The 21,628-nt window shown below is 39.9% G+C and overlaps 5 protein-coding genes across 5 annotated transcripts; 4 read left to right on the forward strand and 1 right to left on the reverse strand.

Annotated features, from left to right (window-relative positions):
* The first annotated feature begins 1,113 nt into the window (after nucleotides 1-1,113).
* On the forward strand, nucleotides 1,114-2,740 carry LOC141825047 (cytochrome P450 78A5-like). Its single transcript, XM_074712420.1, has 2 exons — nucleotides 1,114-2,050; nucleotides 2,132-2,740. Exons 1-2 carry the CDS (start codon nucleotides 1,118-1,120, stop codon nucleotides 2,738-2,740), a joined length of 1,542 nt encoding a protein of 513 aa, XP_074568521.1. The 5' UTR covers nucleotides 1,114-1,117.
* Nucleotides 2,741-6,805: 4,065 nt separating this feature from the next.
* LOC141824084 (UDP-arabinopyranose mutase 1) lies at nucleotides 6,806-9,523 on the forward strand. The gene is made up of 4 exons (XM_074711318.1): nucleotides 6,806-7,222; nucleotides 8,234-8,484; nucleotides 8,584-8,752; nucleotides 8,993-9,523. Exons 1-4 carry the CDS (start codon nucleotides 6,884-6,886, stop codon nucleotides 9,335-9,337), a joined length of 1,104 nt encoding a protein of 367 aa, XP_074567419.1. The 5' UTR covers nucleotides 6,806-6,883; the 3' UTR covers nucleotides 9,338-9,523.
* Nucleotides 9,524-10,134: 611 nt separating this feature from the next.
* LOC141824188 (isoaspartyl peptidase/L-asparaginase 1) lies at nucleotides 10,135-13,822 on the forward strand. The gene is made up of 4 exons (XM_074711432.1): nucleotides 10,135-10,353; nucleotides 12,101-12,334; nucleotides 12,662-12,748; nucleotides 13,173-13,822. The coding sequence occupies exons 1-4, from the start codon at nucleotides 10,192-10,194 to the stop codon at nucleotides 13,662-13,664; spliced, it is 975 nt and encodes a 324-aa protein (XP_074567533.1). The 5' UTR covers nucleotides 10,135-10,191; the 3' UTR covers nucleotides 13,665-13,822.
* Nucleotides 13,823-13,937: 115 nt separating this feature from the next.
* LOC141825710 (auxin-responsive protein IAA20-like) lies at nucleotides 13,938-14,850 on the reverse strand. Its single transcript, XM_074713095.1, has 4 exons — nucleotides 14,634-14,850; nucleotides 14,360-14,535; nucleotides 14,197-14,281; nucleotides 13,938-14,068 (listed from the first exon to the last, which is right to left on the reverse strand). The coding sequence occupies exons 1-4, from the start codon at nucleotides 14,837-14,839 to the stop codon at nucleotides 14,026-14,028; spliced, it is 510 nt and encodes a 169-aa protein (XP_074569196.1). The 5' UTR covers nucleotides 14,840-14,850; the 3' UTR covers nucleotides 13,938-14,025.
* Nucleotides 14,851-16,469: 1,619 nt separating this feature from the next.
* LOC141823041 (uncharacterized) lies at nucleotides 16,470-20,867 on the forward strand. Its single transcript, XM_074710318.1, is given in 9 exon segments — nucleotides 16,470-16,684; nucleotides 16,779-16,846; nucleotides 16,928-16,989; nucleotides 17,080-17,229; nucleotides 18,915-19,088; nucleotides 19,701-19,925; nucleotides 20,003-20,045; nucleotides 20,048-20,248; nucleotides 20,251-20,867. Coding segments are annotated over 9 exon segments (1,755 nt in total).
* Nucleotides 20,868-21,628: the final 761 nt, after the last annotated feature.

Below are 21,628 nucleotides of genomic sequence, written 5' to 3' on the forward strand. Positions count from 1 at the left end.
TTATATTTTCAACGCATCAAGTGATAATTTCTTTAGTAACTCATGAATCACTATATTCCAGATGCTGCATTGATCACATATATACTCCATTTCTGTGAATCTCGCTTTTTATAATTATCATGTACTACTGCTCAAAACTGAAATGGCATTTCAGTTTGCAAAAACATCAAAACTGAAAGGCCATTGTCACTTCGAATTATCTACCTATATTGCATCACTTGTGCTTCTCTGGAAAATTATAAATTGCAGAGCAAACTTCTTTTTCAGTATCCTAAAGTGAAAGATCTGAATCATAGGAGCACTTGCGAATCAAATAGCAAAGCAACAGTGACAAAACAACATGCTCAAACTTGAAGAAGGGCGTGGACTTCTACTGATTTGACACAGTAACAAATCGGAATATGAACGTCGAGCACCATGTCAAAAGCTCCAACAGAGCACCATGCATTTGATTTTTGATCTAAGCTAGTGTAGATGGTTTGGATCCGTTCATCGAACTTCGAATCAAATGCATCAGTAATGTAAGCAGGCAACTAATGCTTCTTGGTTTGCTCCCACTACTAATCAGTGACCACTTTCCGCCGCCTAAACTAATGTCCCCACACACACCACTGCAACTATCGCCGCCGTAGCGGCCACCTCTTGCCATTCCCATCCATAAAAGCGAGAGCCAGCGCCACCGCCACCTGCCTCATCATTGGGCGGCGCCGCGCGCGCCCCATCTCCCGCATGGGGTCCGTTTCCACAGGCGACAACATTAAACAATACCTGCAACGGACAGACTCCGGCGCCATCCGCAGCCGGTGGGCCCATCTTCCTTCCGCCGCCTCTCAAATAGATCTCGGCGGCTGCGCTTCGTGGAGTGGATCCCCAACCGCCGCCGATTGCCGTCGCAACGTGTCCGTCCGTTACGCCGAGAGAGTTCGGCGGATCTTCGGCGACGAGAAAACTACTCGTTTCGCGGATCTTCCTTCCCTATACGGCTGATCATACGATAATTATGCGGGCCCACCATTCCTCATGGGTCCGATTTGTTGCTATATAAGTGCTGCTTGCCTTATTTCCCACACCTAAAACCCTCCTACCAACTCGCACCAAGATCTCACCTTTCGATCCAATGGATTCTCCCTCCGTCTTCGATTCCTCTGTGCAGCTCGTCTTCCTCCCAACAGCAGCGGCGCTCCCTCAGATCGCCGCAGTCGTCGCCGTCGCACTCGCGGTTCTGTGGTTCCACCCGGGTGGTCTCGCGTGGGCTCTCTCCAGGGCTGGTCGCTCGATTCCTGGCCCCCACAGCATGGTCCTCGCCCTATCCGGCTCCGTTGCCCACCGCGCCCTTGCAAGGCTAGCCCACTCCCTCCGAGCCGCCGACTTGATGATCTTCTCCGTCGGACTCACCCGTTTCATCCTCGCGAGCCGCCCCGAAACCGCCCGCGAAATACTCAACAGCTCGGCCTTCTCGGACCGCCCTGTCAAGGAATCCGCGTACGAGCTCCTATTCCACAGGGCCATCGGTTTCGCGCCCTTTGGCGAGTACTGGCGCAAACTCAGAAGGATCTCCGCCACGTACTTGTTCAGTCCCATGAGGGTCGCTTCCTTCGAGGAGCACCGGGTGAAAATCGGGCAGCAAATGATCCGGGACATAATGGCTAGCATGGACTCCACTGGGGTCGTTGGCATGAAGAAAATTCTCCACTTTGGTTCTCTTAGCAACATTATGATGAGCGTTTTCGGCCAAAAATTCGATTTTGTCCACGGCGAAGGCGCGGATTTGGAAGAACTTGTCATGGAGGGGTACGAGCTGCTTGGTGCCTTCAACTGGAGCGACCACTTCCCTCTGTTGAGGTGGATGGATCCTCAGGGCATCAGGAAAAGGTGCAAGAGATTGTCGGGCATGGTCACTGTGTTCTTTGGAAGAATCATAGAGGAGCACCGTCGAAGGAGGGTCGATGGAGTTGTGCCCGAAGGTGTAACTGCCGACTTCGTGGATGTGTTACTAGACTTTCAGAAAGAAGAGAGTCTCTCTGATTCTGATATGATCGCTGTCCTCTATGTGAGTTATAACTCAGTCGTGGCCTGATTAATTGCTTCAATAACAATTTTAAAATATGATCTTCAAGTACATCTGTTGCAGGAAATGATCTTTCGAGGAACAGATACAGTGGCCATCCTCCTCGAATGGATCATGGCCAGAATGGTCTTGCACCCAGATATACAACGCAAAGCTCAATCGGAGATCGACGACGTCCTCGGCTCCTCGCGCCGGCCCATCTCCGACTCCGACGTGCCTCGCCTCCCCTTCCTCCAGTCCATCGTGAAGGAAGCCCTGCGGCTGCACCCGCCAGGCCCCCTGCTCTCCTGGGCGCGCCTGACTGTTCACGACACCCACGTCGGCGGCCACTTCGTCCCCGCCGGCACAACCGCGATGGTGAACATGTACGCCATCACCCACGATGAGAGCGTGTGGGAAGACCCGGAGGCGTTCAAGCCGGAGCGGTTCATGGAGGAGAGCGTGAGCGTGCTGGGGTCGGACCTGAGGCTTGCGCCGTTCGGGTCCGGGAGGAGGGTGTGCCCGGGCAAAGCCTTGGCTCTGGCCACCGTACACCTGTGGGTGGCGCAGCTGCTCCAAAGCTTTTATTGGGTCCCAGCGTCTCCTGATAAAGAAGTCGACTTGACCGAATGCTTGAAGATGTCCATGGAGATGAAGAACCCTCTGGTTTGCAGGGCTTTGCCAAGATCCTAATGGAAGAAGCACGCTAATTAAGTAGGTTAATTAATTGTGCTCCGGATGGATTTTGCAAATCTGTGTGATACTTCGACATCTTTGTTTGTTTGGTGTTTTCCGTACGTGTATACATCTATGATCTTGGGTTGTTTGTGGTGTAGTGAGTGGTCAGTGTGCATGCTCCACAGCTTCGCACAAATAAGACTTGGAGTTTAATTAGCAGGAATCAAACTTAATTATTCTACTGTTTCAATTCCACATATTGATTTGTGTACTTTGTGCAAGACTGCAAGTAATTAGCTATGGTTTGGTGTGTACAACTGCAGCTTATACATACAAAAGAAAAATCAGAATTCCACGTGTATATATAAAGGTTGTAGCTACAGCTTCGAATTTGCCAGTCTAGATTAATTAGTCATCTTATTCCAAGTTATTGCATGAGGGTTAATGAAGATATATAGATCAGCTCCTAGTAGTTATTTATGAAACCTATTTCTTTCATCTACAAAGGTTTTAGCTTTTCTGTGAAGATTGTTAGATTCGAAGGTGACACGTATTGTTTGTGAAAAAGCTAATTTACTTTTCTATTCAGCTTTTCTTGATGATTGAAGAGCATTTTTTATCCATCTGCCACAACTTTACAATCATTCCACGAATCATGCATCCTTCAAAGGCCTTGAACTTTTAAATCGGCATGTACATTTGTATGATATTTATGCACTGATGAACATCATGGCTATATATGTCGTTGTCCTTTTGTTTCTTTTTCTATTTTTGATTTGTTCTTCGCTATCAAATGATTGAAGAATAAGAACCCACTTAATTACGTGATTCCGAGATACCACTTTTGTGGTGTCATATCACCTTGAGGAATATTTGCACATCTTAAAAAGTTAAGACCTTTTAATTATTATTTGGTTGTAATTAATTAAAATATCAATGCAACATTGACATTGAATATCCTAACTAACCTACAACCCTAAAAGTTAAAGCTCTTTGTGTTTTCTTATCTATCCTATAACCTTTATATATCTCCTATTCATCGTCCATTTGCGAGAAGGTTGTAGTTATGCAGTCGATAATCATAACATTTGAGGTATGGGAATCTCTTGTAAACAAGTAAAGAAGTGAGATTTCTACTTTAGAAATATTATAATTTCACTAGAAGCAAGTAAAGATTGTTAATGGATAAAACAACAATATGCACTTATAAAGCTGATCTCCTTTGGAATATATGTACTGGGATTTGATGGAATTAGAATAAAGATTTGATTAGCACCTAATTAGCTTTTGGGCAATTGTTTAGCCACTCGAAGCATTAATTCTATAAGTCATGTTCTAGTAATCATCTTTGCACGATAGCAACCAATCTGAGTCGTTTAATTAATCTTGAAAGAGGAATAAAAAATTAACGATGGTAGATTACGGACAATATTATATCCAAATATGCAGTTTTAGTTGGGGGCTTATTGTGGTTTCAATTATAACTTCTTAATTTTTAATAACCTAACAAACAAAATTTGTAAGTTGGTTCTACCAGGCGGGCGCGCGAATATGATTGGTGACATGGGCGGAACTTACATGGATCCCGCAATTGGGTTGCCATTCACACTGGGGCTATATATATATATTAATCAGATTTAATGTAAGGATAAGCAATGATAAATAAAGTTGTTTGAAAAAATTTATATGTTTTAAATAAGGGCATACATGTTGTTCTGGTTGGATGTTGCCGATAGTCAAGTTATTAGTGAATAATATGCCACCTCAACCTTCGTCAGACCCGTGACGATCAAAAACTTAAAAAGAAGAAAACTGAACGAATGGATTAGTAGGGTGTCGGGGATTCCCGACGGGACTACTCAGATGCTCAAGTCAGAAAAGAACAAGAAAGAAGTAGGATGTATGTGTAGAAATCAAGAAAGTTTTTTTCATACATGTGAGAGTTTATATAACCATAGAGGAGCACGATCTTCAGGGAATAACGTGCATGATCCGTTATCAATGGGCCAATGATGTGACATTAAAAGCATGATCTCTGATAGTTACCAGGCCTGACAAGATGATTATCTTCATTTGACGGTCGTGCGCATAAGGGTGCGGGATTTTTAGGGACACAACTTTGGGAACTTGATAATCGTCCTTATCTTTTTGGTTGAGGTGATAAACCTGAGCTAAGGAGAAGGGTCGGCCTGTTTGTATGTTGATAACCAAGTTGACATATGAGGTCGGAAGACGTGTGGTCGAGCCATAACCTTGAATGATCAAGCTGCAAAAGGTTGGAATCCGCCAACCTAGCGGCCCCACACGATCGGCCCCCCGATCATCTGTGGAGATTTTAAAATGTCCGAGGCTGGATTTGAACCTGCGACCTTTAGAATTTAGAATAGCTCCAATAACCAAGTGTGCAACAAGTCTGTTACAACCTTGAATGATCAAGCCATGAGGGCATGTGGCTAAGCTATCTTAATAGCCAAGTAATGAGAGCATGCGGTCGAGATGTCTGAATTGTCCAGCCATGAGGACATGTGCCCGAGCTGTCTTAATGGCCGAGTAATGAGATCATGTGGCCGAGTTGCCTTAATGGCTGAGCAATGAAAGCATGTGGCCGAGATGCACTGCGGGTTGACCATTCGTTGTTGGACTTGTCAAGTCAGATGCCAATTTACCTTGGTTATTGACTCCTATTTTTACCATATCAGGCCAACAAAGACTCCCCCTATCAATAGTATATTCATTAATAAATTTTTGATATTAATATTAACTTTATCAATTATAATTGCAATCTAATCCATTGGTGATGATTTAAATAAATAATACTATTTATTATCTATATAAAAAATATATAGTTGTAACAGTTGATATGAAATTATTATAGCAGAACGCAGATGATGACTTTTCTGTGGTCTACTCGTTTTATAAGTTTTATTATTATTATTATTAAACTGAAGGTCGGGGGCCTTGGGGCGTGGCCAGCACCTGTAGTAAAGCTTGGGCCGATGGAAGGCTGCTTGTAATTTATAAGCCCAAGGCCCAGCGTTAGTTCAGCCTAGAAGCGCGAACGAAGAGGAGAAGACCCGACGAGGGGTGAGATCGTCAATTTCATTTGCACATTCGATTTCATTTCCTGTTATTCTTTTGGCGTCTCCTTTGTAGAAGATGTACAGAGCTGGTGATCAGAAAGCTAGATATATCTGATTTAGAGTTTGTTTTTAATTATCAATTTTGTTAATGAATGTCATAGCTTTATACAAGGTAATACAGAAAGCTAAATACCACAAAGTATATATTAATTTAAAATATCATCGACGATATTTTACTCGACCAATGTGATATTAAAGTTTCGATAATATGAGTAGCCATTTCTCAATATGTTATTAATAAAAACCGCGAGATATTCATGCAATTAAACAATTTTTCTTTCCAGAAAGGAAAATAAGGGCTGCTAAAGTTGACTTTTTCATATATGTATATATATATAAAGTCCATCATGTTAGGCACCACGTTCTGTTTGGTAACTAAAGAGAGGAATGATGCCATGTTTGTGGTCAACTTTGATGTGCACCTTGAACCATTTTAGAGACACATGGACTTCATCATAGTTCGCATATTCTCACATGGTTTATGATTCCCTTCCAATTAAAGAGTGAAACTAATTTTTTTTTGGATGTCAATTAACTCACTTAAAAGAATGAAAAAGATATGTTTACATACAGAGATAATGATAATAAGATGATAATTACCTTCTTAGTTGGCCACGACATAAAGATATTATCTTGATTTCGTTAAAATTTGATTCTATCGTAACCAATTCAATTATGTATAAGGACAACAGGATCACCCCATCTTTAGCAAAAAGTTGGACAGGGTCAACCCAAGTAAACGTAAGCGAGCTTTCATCGTATGAAACGCAGAACTTTCACAGTGGAAAGCCGATGACAACTCACGGTCCAGATTATCCGTCGGTGCTCCGGCGCAGTTTTTATCCGTCCGTTCTTCCACCTTGCTGATCTCGATTCCTCCCCAAACGCCTTCGGCCAGGAACTCGATCGCTATATAAACAGGCGCGACTGAGATCTCTTCCGAAGAGGGGAGAAAAAAACGCATTCTTCTTCTTCTTCTTTTTTCCTCCGATTTTGTTGTTGGTACACCGATCGAGAGATGGCGAGCAAGGTATCATCGTCTTCTTCGATCCCTAGCACTCCGATGCTGAAGGATGAGCTCGATATCGTGATCCCCACGATCCGGAACCTTGATTTCCTAGAGATGTGGCGGCCGTTCTTCCAGCCCTACCACCTGATCATCGTGCAGGATGGAGATCCGAGCAAGACGATCAAGGTGCCCGAGGGGTTCGACTACGAGCTATACAACCGCAATGACATCAATCGGATTCTCGGCCCCAAGGCCTCCTGCATCTCCTTCAAGGACTCCGCCTGCCGATGCTTCGGCTACATGGTCTCCAAGAAGAAGTACATCTACACCATTGACGATGATTGCTTCGTAAGATCTCCTTCCCTATTAGAATCGCGGGATGGTTGTTTTTTTCTTCTAGATCTGGACTTGGTAACTGCTATTTAAAAAACGATGCGTGCCCGATTGCCTTAAGTTCTATATGAAGTTTTTATGATTTAGTGTTTTCTTTTATCAGTTTGTTGTTGTTGTTTTTTTATTGATTTGGGGAGCTATTGTATTGCTTTACTTTTAGAACTCAGAAATGTCGTGCAAATTGATTTAGATGGTTACATTTTTGACAGATCTAATTGTTTAAGAGTTCAATCAACGAAATTTCTTTGAAGAGGGCATGTCGTGATGACTTTTGAATTAGAAATGCAAAAAAGAGTAGAGTTTGGTAATTCCATATACAATAGTACAGTAAGCCTTGTGGTGCAGAATAGGGGGCAGAAAACAGATCTAGATTTTTATGTGAGAGATCCGTTAATATGTAAGTTATCCAAAGATTGAAGATCTCTTTTACCTTTATTTAACGTCGTTACTCTGTGCCTAGAGTCTGACATATTTTCACTTTTGTTTAAGGGCAGCTCATGGACTTTTTTCATTGTTTTTTTTAAAATTTTATTTCATATTTAGCAGCATTTTGATTCAAATATATTTTGAATCAAATGATCCTCTCATTATCATTCATAAAATACAGGTTTAATTCAGATGTTTCTTTTCTCTAATTGAGATCTCGTAATTTTTGGAATGATTGGCCAACGATTACAATATTCTAGTTTTGAATCTAAGGCATTTTTTTAAAAAAAGTGCCCCTTATTCTAAAATCACGGTATGTGGTTGTTAGTTAGTACATTAATTGTGTTCCCATCTGTTTCGAGCCTCTGAACAACAAACAAAAAGTTTATACTTTTCTAGACTACTATAGGTTACAGGGAACCATTATTTCTGCACTGTCACGTGAATTATGAACCCTTATTTGCCCTTCTTCGGTTGGTTGTAACACTGTTTGCTATTGATCTCACTGCAATTCCTAACTATTTATTTTGTCTTCTACAGGTTGCTAAAGACCCATCTGGCAAAGATATCAATGCACTGGAACAACATATCAAAAATCTTCTATCACCGTCTACTCCCTTCTTCTTCAACACATTGTATGATCCATACAGAGAAGGTGCTGACTTTGTTCGTGGATATCCCTTCAGCCTCCGTGAAGGTGCTAAAACAGCTGTCTCTCATGGACTTTGGCTTAACATTCCTGACTATGATGCTCCCACCCAGCTTGTCAAGCCTCGAGAGAGGAACCAAAGGTCATCTATCGCTGATGGATTCAATTTTGTACCATTTTTGGTATCTCTTTTCCTCACAAAAGAAACTGATTTGTGAATCCTTTATCTTTTATTTATCAGATACGTGGATGCGGTTCTTACAATACCTAAGGGAACATTGTTTCCAATGTGTGGAATGAACTTGGCATTCGACCGTGAGCTTATTGGCCCAGCTATGTACTTTGGTCTTATGGGCGATGGCCAACCTATTGGGCGCTATGACGATATGTGGGCTGGATGGTGTGTCAAGGTCAGTCTTTCTAATGGCCTTAATGCATTTCTTTGTTCTGTGAGACAAACCCTCACATTGCTGTGGCACCCTGAAGTAGCAACCTTTTCTTGTTTTTATTTGCACAAATGGAACTCTGTAACTGAAAAAGAGAACAATTGCCCACATTGTTATCTAATTGCAAAAATGGAACTCTATAACTACCCCAAAACACCTTGGCTGCTGCCAACAGTATAACAGTGTTGGTTGATGATACTGTAGGTCATCTGTGATCACTTGGGACTCGGCGTGAAGACTGGCTTACCCTACATCTGGCACAGTAAGGCTAGCAACCCGTTTGTCAACCTGAAGAAGGAGTACAATGGCATCTTTTGGCAAGAAGAGATCATCCCCTTCTTCCAATCAGCCACCCTTCCAAAGGAATGCAGCACTGTGCAAAAATGCTACTTTGAACTGTCAAAGCAGGTGAAAGAAAAACTTGGGAAAATTGATCCTTACTTCAATAAGCTTGCAGATGCTATGGTTACATGGATTCAGGCTTGGGATGAGCTCAACCCATCTGGAACTGCGACTGTACTCGCCAATGGTTCGACCAAGGGAAAATAGCAAGGTAGTCAATTTCATATGAAAGGACCTGTTGCTTCTGGTTTCATGCGTCAGATGTAGTTCTTATTTATTATTATTATTATTGGCTTAGTTATCTTCTGAGTTGCTGTGTGATATTTTTGCAGTTTGCTGACTGTAATCCTTCAAACTTGAGTTATTATAATAAACGACCTATTGATTTTTGAAAGTCCAACACTTTTTTGGTCGAGTTAAAGTTTTCTTTAGAAAAAAGCTCGATCTGTTTTCTGTTTTTTAAGAATACTATCAAAACTGGTTGTTAGCTGATGGTTCCCAGTGCTTGGCTATGTTCTCTTAGTAGAATGATAAAGGTTATCGAACTATGGGATTAAATTTAGTGATTAACAATAAAATTCCAATTATCTCATAATAAAATATCTGCTAATCTGTCTGATGTAATGAATTAACTAAAATGCAATAGTTTGGTTGGGGCAGAGAAGAATACTACAACAAAGCTGTGTTAAATGGAACTTGTTCTAAAAATGATCATATCAGATTAGAAGATTTTTAAACATAGTTTGAAAAAAACACATATTGCAAGTTAATCTAGAAATCAACTTGTACATTTTGTGCAAATAGGTTGAGTGTTAAAATCATAAATTTACAGACAAAATTAACAAAGCATCACTGTTGATTCTATACATTTTTCAAGTGTAATTTTGAAATCAAGATAGGACTGAAGTGTGATTTAGCAAAAGGCTATATTAAAATTTGATTTGATCAATTAATTAGTAGTAAAGACGTCACCTATTAGGTCGACCTAAATCCACTCAATAATACGCCGGGCGAGTGATCACTAATTAGCAGTTAGCCGCCTCAGAGCCGGGGTGGGCAGGATGGGCTGGGCAATCGCGATCCATGGTGGAGCCGGCGACATCCCGATCTCGCTCCCTGTGGAACATCGGGCTCCGCGTGAGGCCACCCTCCGTCACTGCCTCGACCTCGGCGTCGCCGCCCTCAGAGCCAACCGACCACCCCTCGACGTCGTTGAGCTTGTGGTACCGCGTCTAGTTTTGATCTTTAATGCCATTCCACAGTCCTTATCGAGAAAAAACAGATCTTTATTAGATCTGTTATTCGATGAGTATACTCTTATAGTTTGTTGTCTCTTTTTCCATATACAGAACATTTACTGCGTCCTAGGTCCTGTTGTATTTGCAAATATGTTTTCTGCAGGAAGTTGCAAGGGCAGATTATTATTACTATTACTACTATTATCATTATTATGATTGTTATTATCGGTGGTGGTGTTAGGGTTGTAAATGAGCCATGCGAATCAAGCTTTATGTTGTTCAAGCTTGCCAAAACTGAGCCTAAAATGAACCAAGCTGCTAAATTGGTGTCCAATTTTTTTTTTTCCAAGCTTGAGCTTGGTCCGTTTAGATATTATCGAGCTCTTAATTTGAGTTTGTTTGATGGTTTAAATTTTTTTACATTTTTAAAGCTTGATTGGATGATTAGCGAGTTTGATATTACAAGCTTGTTTGGTTATTTGTTTTGTTTTGAGAGATTTTTTTTTGTTTATTTAGAAGTTTGATAAGAACTTTATTGATGAACATGGTTTACAAATTTAGATTGACAATTCACAATCTCTATTTATGAACATTAACAAATTGTACACATATTTTCAAGCTTGTTTATTTAGTTTAATAAGTTGTTCAAGATTATTTATTTAATTAATATTTAATGAACATAAACAAGTTCTTACCAAGTTGAACATCAATTTTGCTCACGAATGTTTAGTTCATTTAGGTTCTTACACTTAGATATTGTGATATGGAAAGGCAGGTTGTGGTTGAGATCGATCAATATCATTTATGAATATGAATGGAACTTGTTCTAGATCTATTCAATTAAAATTAGTGTCATTTCTAATAGATTAGTGTAATTTAGGGTCATTTCTACCTATCCCTTGCTTGTAGGCATGACCAGACTAGCCCAACCCAAAATATTTTGGTCGATTTGTGTCATTTTTTCCTCATATCTGACTAAGTGACTACTTGTCTCATAATCTTAAGGTTTTGTTGAAGGGTTCAGTTTATGTATTCATATTATTAGTTAGTAGAATGAAAAAAAATATTTTTCAGTCTGCTAAAATTCATACTTCGTAGTTCATTAGCAATTGCACGTGGTACTTGTGGGTGCTTCTTTGTAAGTTCAACAAATAGGGTACTGTCTCATATTGTATATGATAGTTCCAAGTTCAATTCAATAACAATTTCACTTTTGTCTTTGTCACACATGACAATCAAAAGGCAAGTAGCAAGAAAATCGTACTCACCTGTTTCTTTGTTATTTGCATATTGGTAAGGTGTATTGTACACTAATCTAGGCTACAAAGGTTTTTACTTCCTTGTGTGCTGCAAATTTTACAGGCCCAAACTCATGTGAATTTGCAGTCCTGGATTAGTCAATTTACTTATAGTAAATATATTGTTGGTTGATCATGAAAAAGGAAATATTTTTTAGTGTTCTGGACTGTCACTCTTTTTCATGTTTTTTTTTATGTGTAGCACATTCTAAATATTTTTTCTTGTAATTGAGTTAATGCGCTCATTGTAAGTTTATATTGCATCACTTTAGTTATTTCCTAAAATGTTCAATGTAATCAACATACTGGTTAATAGAGTATGCCCTATCCTCTTGGTCAGGAGCCAAGCATTGCTCTTTTGCAATTGATTCTCTTACCATGGTTTTCTATCTTCCGGATTCTACTTTTCAGACTAATGGGGAAGCTGTTTGCAGGTTCGTGAGCTAGAAAATAGCCCATGCTACAATGCTGGAAAAGGTTCTGTATTGACTACTGCTGGGACAGTAGAAATGGAAGCGTGCATTATGGATGGTAACACAAAGAATTGTGGGGCTGTGTCAGGTCTTTCAACTGTTGTTAATGCTATATCTCTGGCACGACTTGTCATGGAGAAAACCCCACATATTTATTTGGCATTTGATGGCGCTGAGGCATTTGCAAGAGAACAGGTTAAGTCGTCAAAGATCATTAGTTTTGAATTAGTCCACTATCCAAGTTAATTATAAAAAAATGTTTGAGATTTGAGATGTTTCTTTTCTTTTGCAATATTGACATGGGCCTATTTTTCCAAATTCCTGGGAACTACAAATTTTCTGGTGCTACTGAAAACTGCAGAAATCATATTGCAAAATTTGACTATTTGCTTTGATGAACATAAGTTGGTTTTCATATATACTTGCATTTTTGGTTTTATTTCCTTTACGAGTAGGTTACTTTTTATCATGTTGCTGGAATTTTTATCAAATATCATTCTAATCATGTTGGCGGACATTTAGGGTGTAGAAACTATGGATCCAAGCCACTTCATAACTCCAGAAAACATTGAGAGGCTGAAGAATGCAAAAGAAGCTAACAGAGTCCAGGTGTGCTTTGCTTTTAACCTATTCTTCACGTGCATGTCTGTGTATTCTTTCATGGTTTGTAACAATTAGAATTCTGGAATCATTTTGTTCTGAGCTTGCATTGCACGTCAGTATTTATTTTCATTTGATTTGTTGGATTTCATTCAAGAGTATAGTTACTGGTGACAGTAGTTGCTGTAGAATCAAGAATGTAGCATCATAGGGTGATCTGATCTCAAATAATTAAGTGGCAGAAGGCAAAAAGACATTGATTGCCTATGTTTAAACTGGTTCTACATGTTCTTAACATTGATTGATGGTCTCCCCATAATTAATATCAATATAGGCCTAAGGCTTGTCTGTAGCCATTGCGTCTCTTAGGTCGTTATGCCATTGAGAGCTATTTTCTAGCAATCAAATGATAATAAGTTGAAGCACTATGCAGATTGATTATACCCAGCCCATCAAGGCAAACTCAACAAGTGACCAAGGTGATAGCCAAATTGGGACTGTAGGATGTGTCGCAGTCGACAACCATGGAAACTTAGCTTCAGCAACATCAACTGGGGGGTTAGTCAACAAGATGGTTGGCAGGATAGGTGATACACCCATGATTGGCTCAGGAACTTACGCCAATCCATTCTGCGCCGTCTCTGCTACTGGCAAAGGTGAATCCATAATCCGTGCCACAGTTGCTCGTGATGTTGCTGCATTGATGGAGTACAAGGGGCTTTCTCTGAAAGAAGCAGCAGCTTATGTTGTCGAAAAAGTTCCTAAAGGCAATGTCGGCCTTGTTGCAGTATCTGCTAATGGAGAGGTGACTATGCCTTTTAACACAACAGGAATGTTTAGAGCCTGTGCTACAGAAGAGGGTTACTCAGAAATTGCGATATGGCCTCTGGAGGGCAATGGCATCTGCGACGATTCTCAGAAATAAGGCGACATTTGCTGTGTGTTATCCACTCAGGACCAAGAAGTCGAAATCCTACTCAATGTTATTTGTGATCATTGCATTTCTTTTCCTCGGACACTAGTGTAATCTCGAACTCTAAATTATGTTCTGCAAGTAGAATAACTCCAACTTGCTTGAATTAAGCTTAGAACAACTCGAATTAATAAATATTGAAGCTCAACTTTCGTTTCAAACCAAGCTTGAAGTTTCCAACTGTTCGTATGCAACACGAGATTAAAAGATACACTAGTGTAACAGGAGATTCATTAAGAGAAACTAAAATACACAGAGCTACTAGATATTGCTATAGCTAGTATTAATCATCTATCTTTCCTTCTTCAGCTTCCTACTTGATTATCATGAGACGCTTCGCTGACATGATGAAAGCTCTGCAACAAGCATCACAACAAATTAAAATCGTTAGGGATAAAAAGAAAAAGAAATGCATGGATATGATCTCTAATAGTTTCTTAATCGATCTTTCACTAGTTAATGCAGATTTAGGGACAACACTTACTCCCACGGCATATCTCCGACCAGCATCCAGTCCCCATCCTCATCCTCATAAGTCACCTTATAGTTACACTCTCCATCCTCTTCCTCTGTACGACGTATACATGTGCATATGTTAAGTCTCCAATTACTAATTAACGAATTGTATAAAACATATATATGCATACCGTGTTTCTTAGGAAACATCATGTACAACGTGCGGAAGAGAGCCTGGTAAGAATCATGGAGGGAGAGGTCCACCTTCCTTCCTATCGCAATCCCCTCCATGTTCACCTTCACGCAATTCGTCTTCCTCCTCGGCAATTTCACCGGCGGCCAACCAACTATAACTCTACCTCCATCACTGCATAACCAGAGGCAGAGAGAGACACACACACAGAGTTAAAAAATCTCTGTTCATCAGTATGAACCATCAATTTAGCTTGCAAAAATTGAACTCACTAGTTAAGCTCTTCCGACTGCTCGAATCCTCTGTCACTGTCGCTGTTGCCATCGCCGTCTTCCTCCCTCTGCACGAAGAGGGGTAAAGTGACAGTCTTTTCGTCGAGCACCTCGTCGAAGCTTCTTTTCTTGCAAAAGTTAGTCATGATCCTCTTCTCCATCATCAGATCTGAGCTGGGGAGTGAAAGGCCGAGCTCCAACTCCATTCTAAACAGCTCTCTCTTTCTCTCTGTCTCACTCAGAAGTGAAAATCAAAGGAGCCACATGAGAATACCCTGCGAGCCTCTTTCTCTATATATATATCCACGTAGAGATTATGAGAATCTAGAGGGGACACGAGAGGGAACAGGATGCAGGGCTTCGAGGGAACTGGAGCATTTTTTTAATGTGCCCCACCGACACGGTTCTTCCCTGTGCTGGGCCTGTCGCGGCTTGAAATGCGGGAGGACTTTTAAAAAGCTGCCTTCCTCCGGTGACTTCTCTCTCCCTGACCTATTAGTTTCTGTCCATGGCTTGCAGGGCAAGCTGTCTGTCTGCTCCATCTCCATTGGAATGGTAGGAATGTTTCGCATTCAACAGCAAAAACATCGACAGTACGATCGGCTGATTGGACACCGGAATGGTGGTTGACGATGGGTGCAACGTCGGTGGCCGCGAGATCAAAGTGCGTTCCACGACTCTGATTCCATTGGGGATTGCTACGCCAGCCATTTCAATCGCACTGTCTGTTATTTTAACACCTTTGACCGGAAAGTACGTACCTGCAAAACGAAATCCAATAACCTAATCACCGAGCACCCGGCGCTGAATCGAAACGCTCGTAACGCGCATCGACGGTTGAGTCTCTCCGCCCAAAATATGCCGCTGGTGAATCTTTTACCAGCTTTTCCCTTCCGTCACCTGCATTAAACAAAACCCTCTGTCCTCCCTGTAGATAACACACCCTGTCCCATGCATGCAGTGTAGCATCCATGCATGGGTTTCGAGAAAAGGGAACAAATTCTGCACGTATTTGTACAAGTATACACAGTCTATTTTGATCACTGTACTCCCACACTGGGACTACTGTTCCGTATTGTGTTTCTCAATTCTCATGCTCTGGGCTTCTCTGTGGGAATGGAAAGCAGCAGCTGTACCAAACTGTGGGGGTGATTGGCATATGTAATGTGACGACCAAAGCGAGGAAAGCAGAGCACGTGAAGCTGCTAAGCACAAGGTCTATGACTAACTGATACATATTATATAATATGTAGTATAACAGTAACAATGTTTTCTTGACATTCTTGTTTGTATTGTTAGTAGAGAAATATTGTTGTTCTCGAGCATAATTAAGTTGATTATGATAGAACAGACTTATAGAAGAGGATAAAGATTCGAATTTTGACAAAGTTTAGTAATACCCTTCTCATCTCCATCGTGACCAACTGTAATTTTTTAATTTATCTCTTCACATCTGATCGTAAGATTGATCGTATAGAGTCGAAATTTCTCAATTTACTTGCCCGTTGGATGGAAGATTTCACTTTTTGTAGAAGAAGAATAGAGAAATATTGTCTTCACATAGTTGAAACTTAATCATAATAGTTAAGATATGCCTTAAGCAACTTCTGAAAGCCATGTTTAAGGAAGTTGTGAGGGATCCATCAACCAACTCTTCTCGTAAATTTGTGGTTATTTAGTCTTGTATATAGAGAGGAAGTAAAATTGTTATTTTTGGAAAAGGAAAAAAAATCCTAATTGACGATAAAAAGGATTTGTTTTTTTTTTTGTTCTACTGCCTCCCGCCTTTTCCTTGTTGCCGCCAATTCCAGACCTTCGTCTGACGTTTCGTTTCCCATGGCGGCGGAGGCGGAAGACCTGCTCCTCCTCGTCCGCCGGCAGATCGAAGAGATCGAGACGCTCACTGACCGTACCACTGCCTACGCCGCCCTCCTCCAGGCTCTCCGCCGCGGCGCCTCCGACCATCCTCCTTCCCTCGAAGCCCTCGCCGATTCCTTCCCTCATCTCCTCCCCCTCCTCCTCTCCGACATCCACCACTGCGACGAAGAGACGTACGTAGACTTCCCTTGTATTGCTTCGCTTCCTTGATAATCGAAAACGAGTGCTCGCCATCTATTCACATTCTGATTCGGTGCCCTAAATCAGCGCCGCGTATTCTCTGAAGTGCCTCGGCTTCATGCTGTACCACCCTTCTCTCGTAACGAGGATTTCAGGTCTGAAAATGCCTTCCTTTCCCCCCTAATTTTCTCATGCCTAGTCTTTGGTGTTTCATGTGAGTGTGCATGGCTTTGCAGAGGAGGCCGCGATCCTGGCGCTGGAATCGCTCGCGAAGCTGATAGCCATAACCAGGATGAAGGTTGGATGCTTTTGGTTTTTCCCCATGTAGTGATAGGTGATCGGGTCCCTATGAATCAGTGATTAATGGATTCATTGTTTCTCATTGCAGCATGTATGTAACTTGGGAGTGTGGTGCTTCTCCGTTCAGCAAATAGGACCTTCGGTTGTCAAGTTCCGCTTGCACTTGATATTGGAGGCCATTATTCACGCCCTTGACAACCCTTTTGGTTCTCTGTCAATCACATATGAGGCCACTCAGGTCAGGTTTTGCTTCTCATATCAGTCTTTAATGAGGAGACTATACTATATGCAGCAGACTGTGTCATGTCCAGCCATAAAGATGTATCCTCTATAGGCTCATTTGTAAGATGTATAATCAGTTTATTATTTGGGTCTTGATAATTTTGTATCTTGTTCTTAGATTTTCCCTCCTCCTGGATGATATCATTATCAAACATTGACATTGTTATTTCATCTTCCATCTATTGCATTGCCCTTGTAGGGATAGTATAGGATGAAGATAACATATATGAATGCCCTGTTTATCATGCTAAGGACCCTGAAGTTGAGAACGTCAGACATGATTATTATTAAGCTGAAACTAACTTTCAGTAATATGATAATCCATTTTGTTTAGGAATGGGTACATTATGAAGATAGTTTGTTGGAGTATATTCAGGCAATATGACCTCTACATTCCTTTATTGTTTGGATATGATCGTAAGCTTAACTGCAAATGCACACTTCGCTTTCTTCACTTTGGTTCCTATGATGAAAGAATGCACTGAATACGCAACTATTTGTCATTAACTTATCATATTTTATTCTGTTTTTACTGGTGTTCTCCTGTTAACTGTTAAAGTGCTGCTTCTTCTATATGAATGCATCCCAAAAAATGATATTAACAACATACGCAATTAGCATTCAGGATAATAATTCTTTGCTGAGAAGAAGTATTATTGCTAATGGTGATATGCAACAGGAAGTCTGCTACTGAAGTTTGAACTAAAATCTGAAATTTACTTAGTATTGTTAATATGAATTGGGGATATATTAGAAATTTAAAATCAAGTGGATTCTCAATGAAAAAGATTTTTTCTGGAGAGATATTCATCCAACATCATATAACTACAACGTTAGAAAGATATGATAAGAAATTGCATAGATACTAACTTCTACTTCCCATTTATTACTTTAATACCTATTATTTTGGAAAAAAAGAAGAGGAAAAGTTGGCTAGTTCACCATTGTTGAGTCTGAGCAATCTAGAAAGCTGCATATCTAGTAAGAATATTAGTCTGAAGAAATAAATGCAGTGGTAACAGATGTACAAAGTGAAAAAACAGTATCCATCAATTATAGTTTATTCAATTGCTTCATCAGAAAGGTAATCCACTTCTTTCTTTGGGGGCTCTGCCTAACCAGGAGTGCTCATTTAAAAGCTAGTTTTCAATGGAAAATTTTGAACCATATTTCCTTGAAAATGACTTTCTTTCTTTCATTCCATAAGACACATTTCTATGAAAGAGGAATTTGTTGCCCTGCATAGCTTTCCATGTCTCCCTCCTTGAATGAAACATTCAAAACAATTATCAACAGGAATGTTAAAGATCTTGCTGCTGTAGTTCCAGCATGCTTCAAAGGGCTGCATTTATTAAATAGATGAGTGATAGTTTCCTTCTTTCCATTACATAAGTCACGAGATTCATCACTTACTGTGATGCCCTTCTCCGGCAAAACATCTTGTATAATGATTTGTCTGATCAATACCTTAGTAAGCCTGGCATAACCATCTCAGAATTATGCTACTTCACCAATACACATTTAGTTTCTAAAGCTTGCCATAAAGATGATTAGCGACAATCCTACTGCAGAATTTTGCATTTAGTAATTTGTGATGCTACTTGTAGATTCGTCTCTAAGTTCTTTATGTCCTTATTCTAGGCTTTAATAGCATTATCTAAGTTTTCTCTGGAAATGAGAAGCATGTCAAACATTTGGGTTCTGCCACTGTGCAGAAGACTTATTAGCAACAACAAGAGAGAAAGGGATATAGCAGAGAGATGCCTCCTGAGGACAAAATCCATTATATGCCCTTCTCCAACTATTCTTTCCATGGTACTATCTCATTTATTTGATGTTTTTATGGAATAATTTACACAGTGCTTAATCTTGCAATTTATCATCTTTGGTCACAATGCTATTTCAGTTGGTATGCTTGTTTGAACGTTCCATATCCAATTTTTTCTTAACTCCTGTTCAAACTCAATTTTACAACACAAAATTCCACTTAAAGCAATCTCCTTATATGAAGATCTCCTTTCCACTCGAGCTAATAAAAGTTTGAACTTGCACACATCTTTCAACATTTGATGATTGTTATATCCATTGTAAAACTTATACATTTTGGTTCGAACTCCTATTCAGCAAGCCTTGAATGTCAATATTTATTCACAGATCTTGCATCACAATGTTGATCAACCTTCTATTATGATGGCAGTGGTATATACATAAATTTGATAGTTCTTATGTTATATTGTTTGACCAATTAGAGTTTATTAGCTTGATCAACTAAGTTTTAGGTGTTATCCAGATGGATTGTACCACATTGGAAACAAATTGTTGCATCTCTATGTTTTCCTGCTTGTAAAAGTATTAAATTTCTACCTCTAGTTAGACTTTCTGAGCTTGTATATATTTTTGTTGCTTTTCTTGCTCCTTTTTGAGCAGGCAGTGATGTCTGACATTAAGCGAAAACTTCTTCCAACAATGATGGACATGATGGAAGTTACACAAGATCAAAGACAAAAAATTGCCATTATCCAAGCTTGGGAATGGTATATCAGTCTTCTTGGTTCTGATGCACTTAGAGATAGACATTTAGTTAATAAAATGCTCAAAATTCCTGAGCAAACATTTGTTGATCCTGATATTCAAGTTCAAGTGGCTATGCTGGTAAGCTGGTTAAACTTATGCATCATTGTCATTGGATCTCATTTTATCAGTCTTTTGTTGAAATATTGGGCATACAGGTTGCATGGGAATCTTTAATCGATGCACTTCTGCCATCTCAGTTTTTCCTGAAATTAAGCAAACTAGACCAGCAACTGTTGCTACTCCTGATGTAAAAATTGATGGTCTGCTTCGAAGAATAAAAGTTATGATGACCCCAATACATGGAATCCTGTCAAGCAAATGTGATCTATCAGTTCGGTTGCGGTGTTTGCTTACATGGAAGTATCTTCTACATAGATTGGATCTTTCAGTAAACCATCCTTCATTATGGCCACCACCTTTTGGCAAACTCTTAAAGTGGTATTTTTGAAGGGACCCAATGATGAGAACAGGCATGTTTGGAACACTTGCATTGATTTACTTGATGAATTTCTCTTGTCAAAACTTAGTGTTGGCGAAACCATCCTGAATGGCGAGAAGCACTCACTCTGTCCAGTTGAACAAACTGGCCAATCAAGATTTCGTTCAGAGAACAACTCACCAGCAGTGGATCGTCATATCAAGTGGTTGCCATGGGATATTAAGGATCTGAGCGACCAGTTAAATGTGATTTTCTCAATCATCCTTCCTGCAAAATTTGAGATTATGACAAGTGAATGCAGAAATCTGACACTAGATGCTGGCTTAAAGATTTACAGATCAGTTTTGAAGGGAGTTCAAGTTGAGATAAAAAGAATTCCTCAATGCCACGAGAAGGTCAACATTTGCATTACTACCATATCTAAGTTTATAAAAGAGGTTCGTGAAACTATGGCATCAAACCACAGTGCCAAGCAATACAGTGACTTTTCATTGGTACATGTTCAGTTTACAGAGGCAACAAGAGATGAGCTAGAACATTCGCTACTATCGCCCTTAAACATAAAACAGATTGGTTCTTAAGTACCAAACAAAGAATGATTTCTGGTGGACCTGTCAAGGAGGTGATGCCATACATGTAACGTGGAGCAAGAGTGTCAATGTGTGCATCATACTTGTTATACAGGGGAGGTGAGATTCTTATGATCCCGTATTGTTCGCTTGCTAACTGATGCTCTTGTTCTGATCGATTTGATCAATGAATTTGGCATATTGTATATCCCAACCATCTCATTCTGAATTTGGATGAACAACAAAACAATAGAGACATGGTATTGCTACTTCTTTTCTTGAATTCGTAAGAAATTAAACCACTGATTGGCTCTGCGAGTTGTGTCCATTTGAGAAGAGGTGGGATGGACTCGTAAGAACCAGAGTTTAAGAGAAAAATAAAATAGTATGCACAAATTGCTAATAACAAATATCATTGAGTTATCTTTTATATTAACAAAATTAAAGCAATTCTTATTTTATTTTTTATTGCTAAAAAGTGCCTCTAATTTTATTGGAATTGAAGCAAAGCTATAAATTAGTTATCAGCGATATAAGTATTAAAACATGATCGGGTTGAATATATTAGTATCCAATAATATTTTTTTATTTGTTTTTTTTTTGAAAAAAACAAACATTAATGAAATAAGAAAAATTGTTTTGGACATTTGCCGAAAAAATAACAATAAATTATCAAATTAATTTCAAGCACGGGAATAGCACGCGTTGATAAAAACGCGACCCAATCAGGACCGCTTCTGCTTCTATCATCTTCGTCCTCTATCCTTTTCCTT

The sequence above is a fragment of the Curcuma longa genome, chromosome 3 (assembly GCF_044706935.1).
Source record: "Curcuma longa cultivar G26 ecotype Majalengka, Jawa Barat chromosome 3, ITB_CL_G26_1.1, whole genome shotgun sequence".
In the NCBI taxonomy this organism is placed as follows: Eukaryota; Viridiplantae; Streptophyta; class Magnoliopsida; order Zingiberales; family Zingiberaceae; genus Curcuma; species Curcuma longa.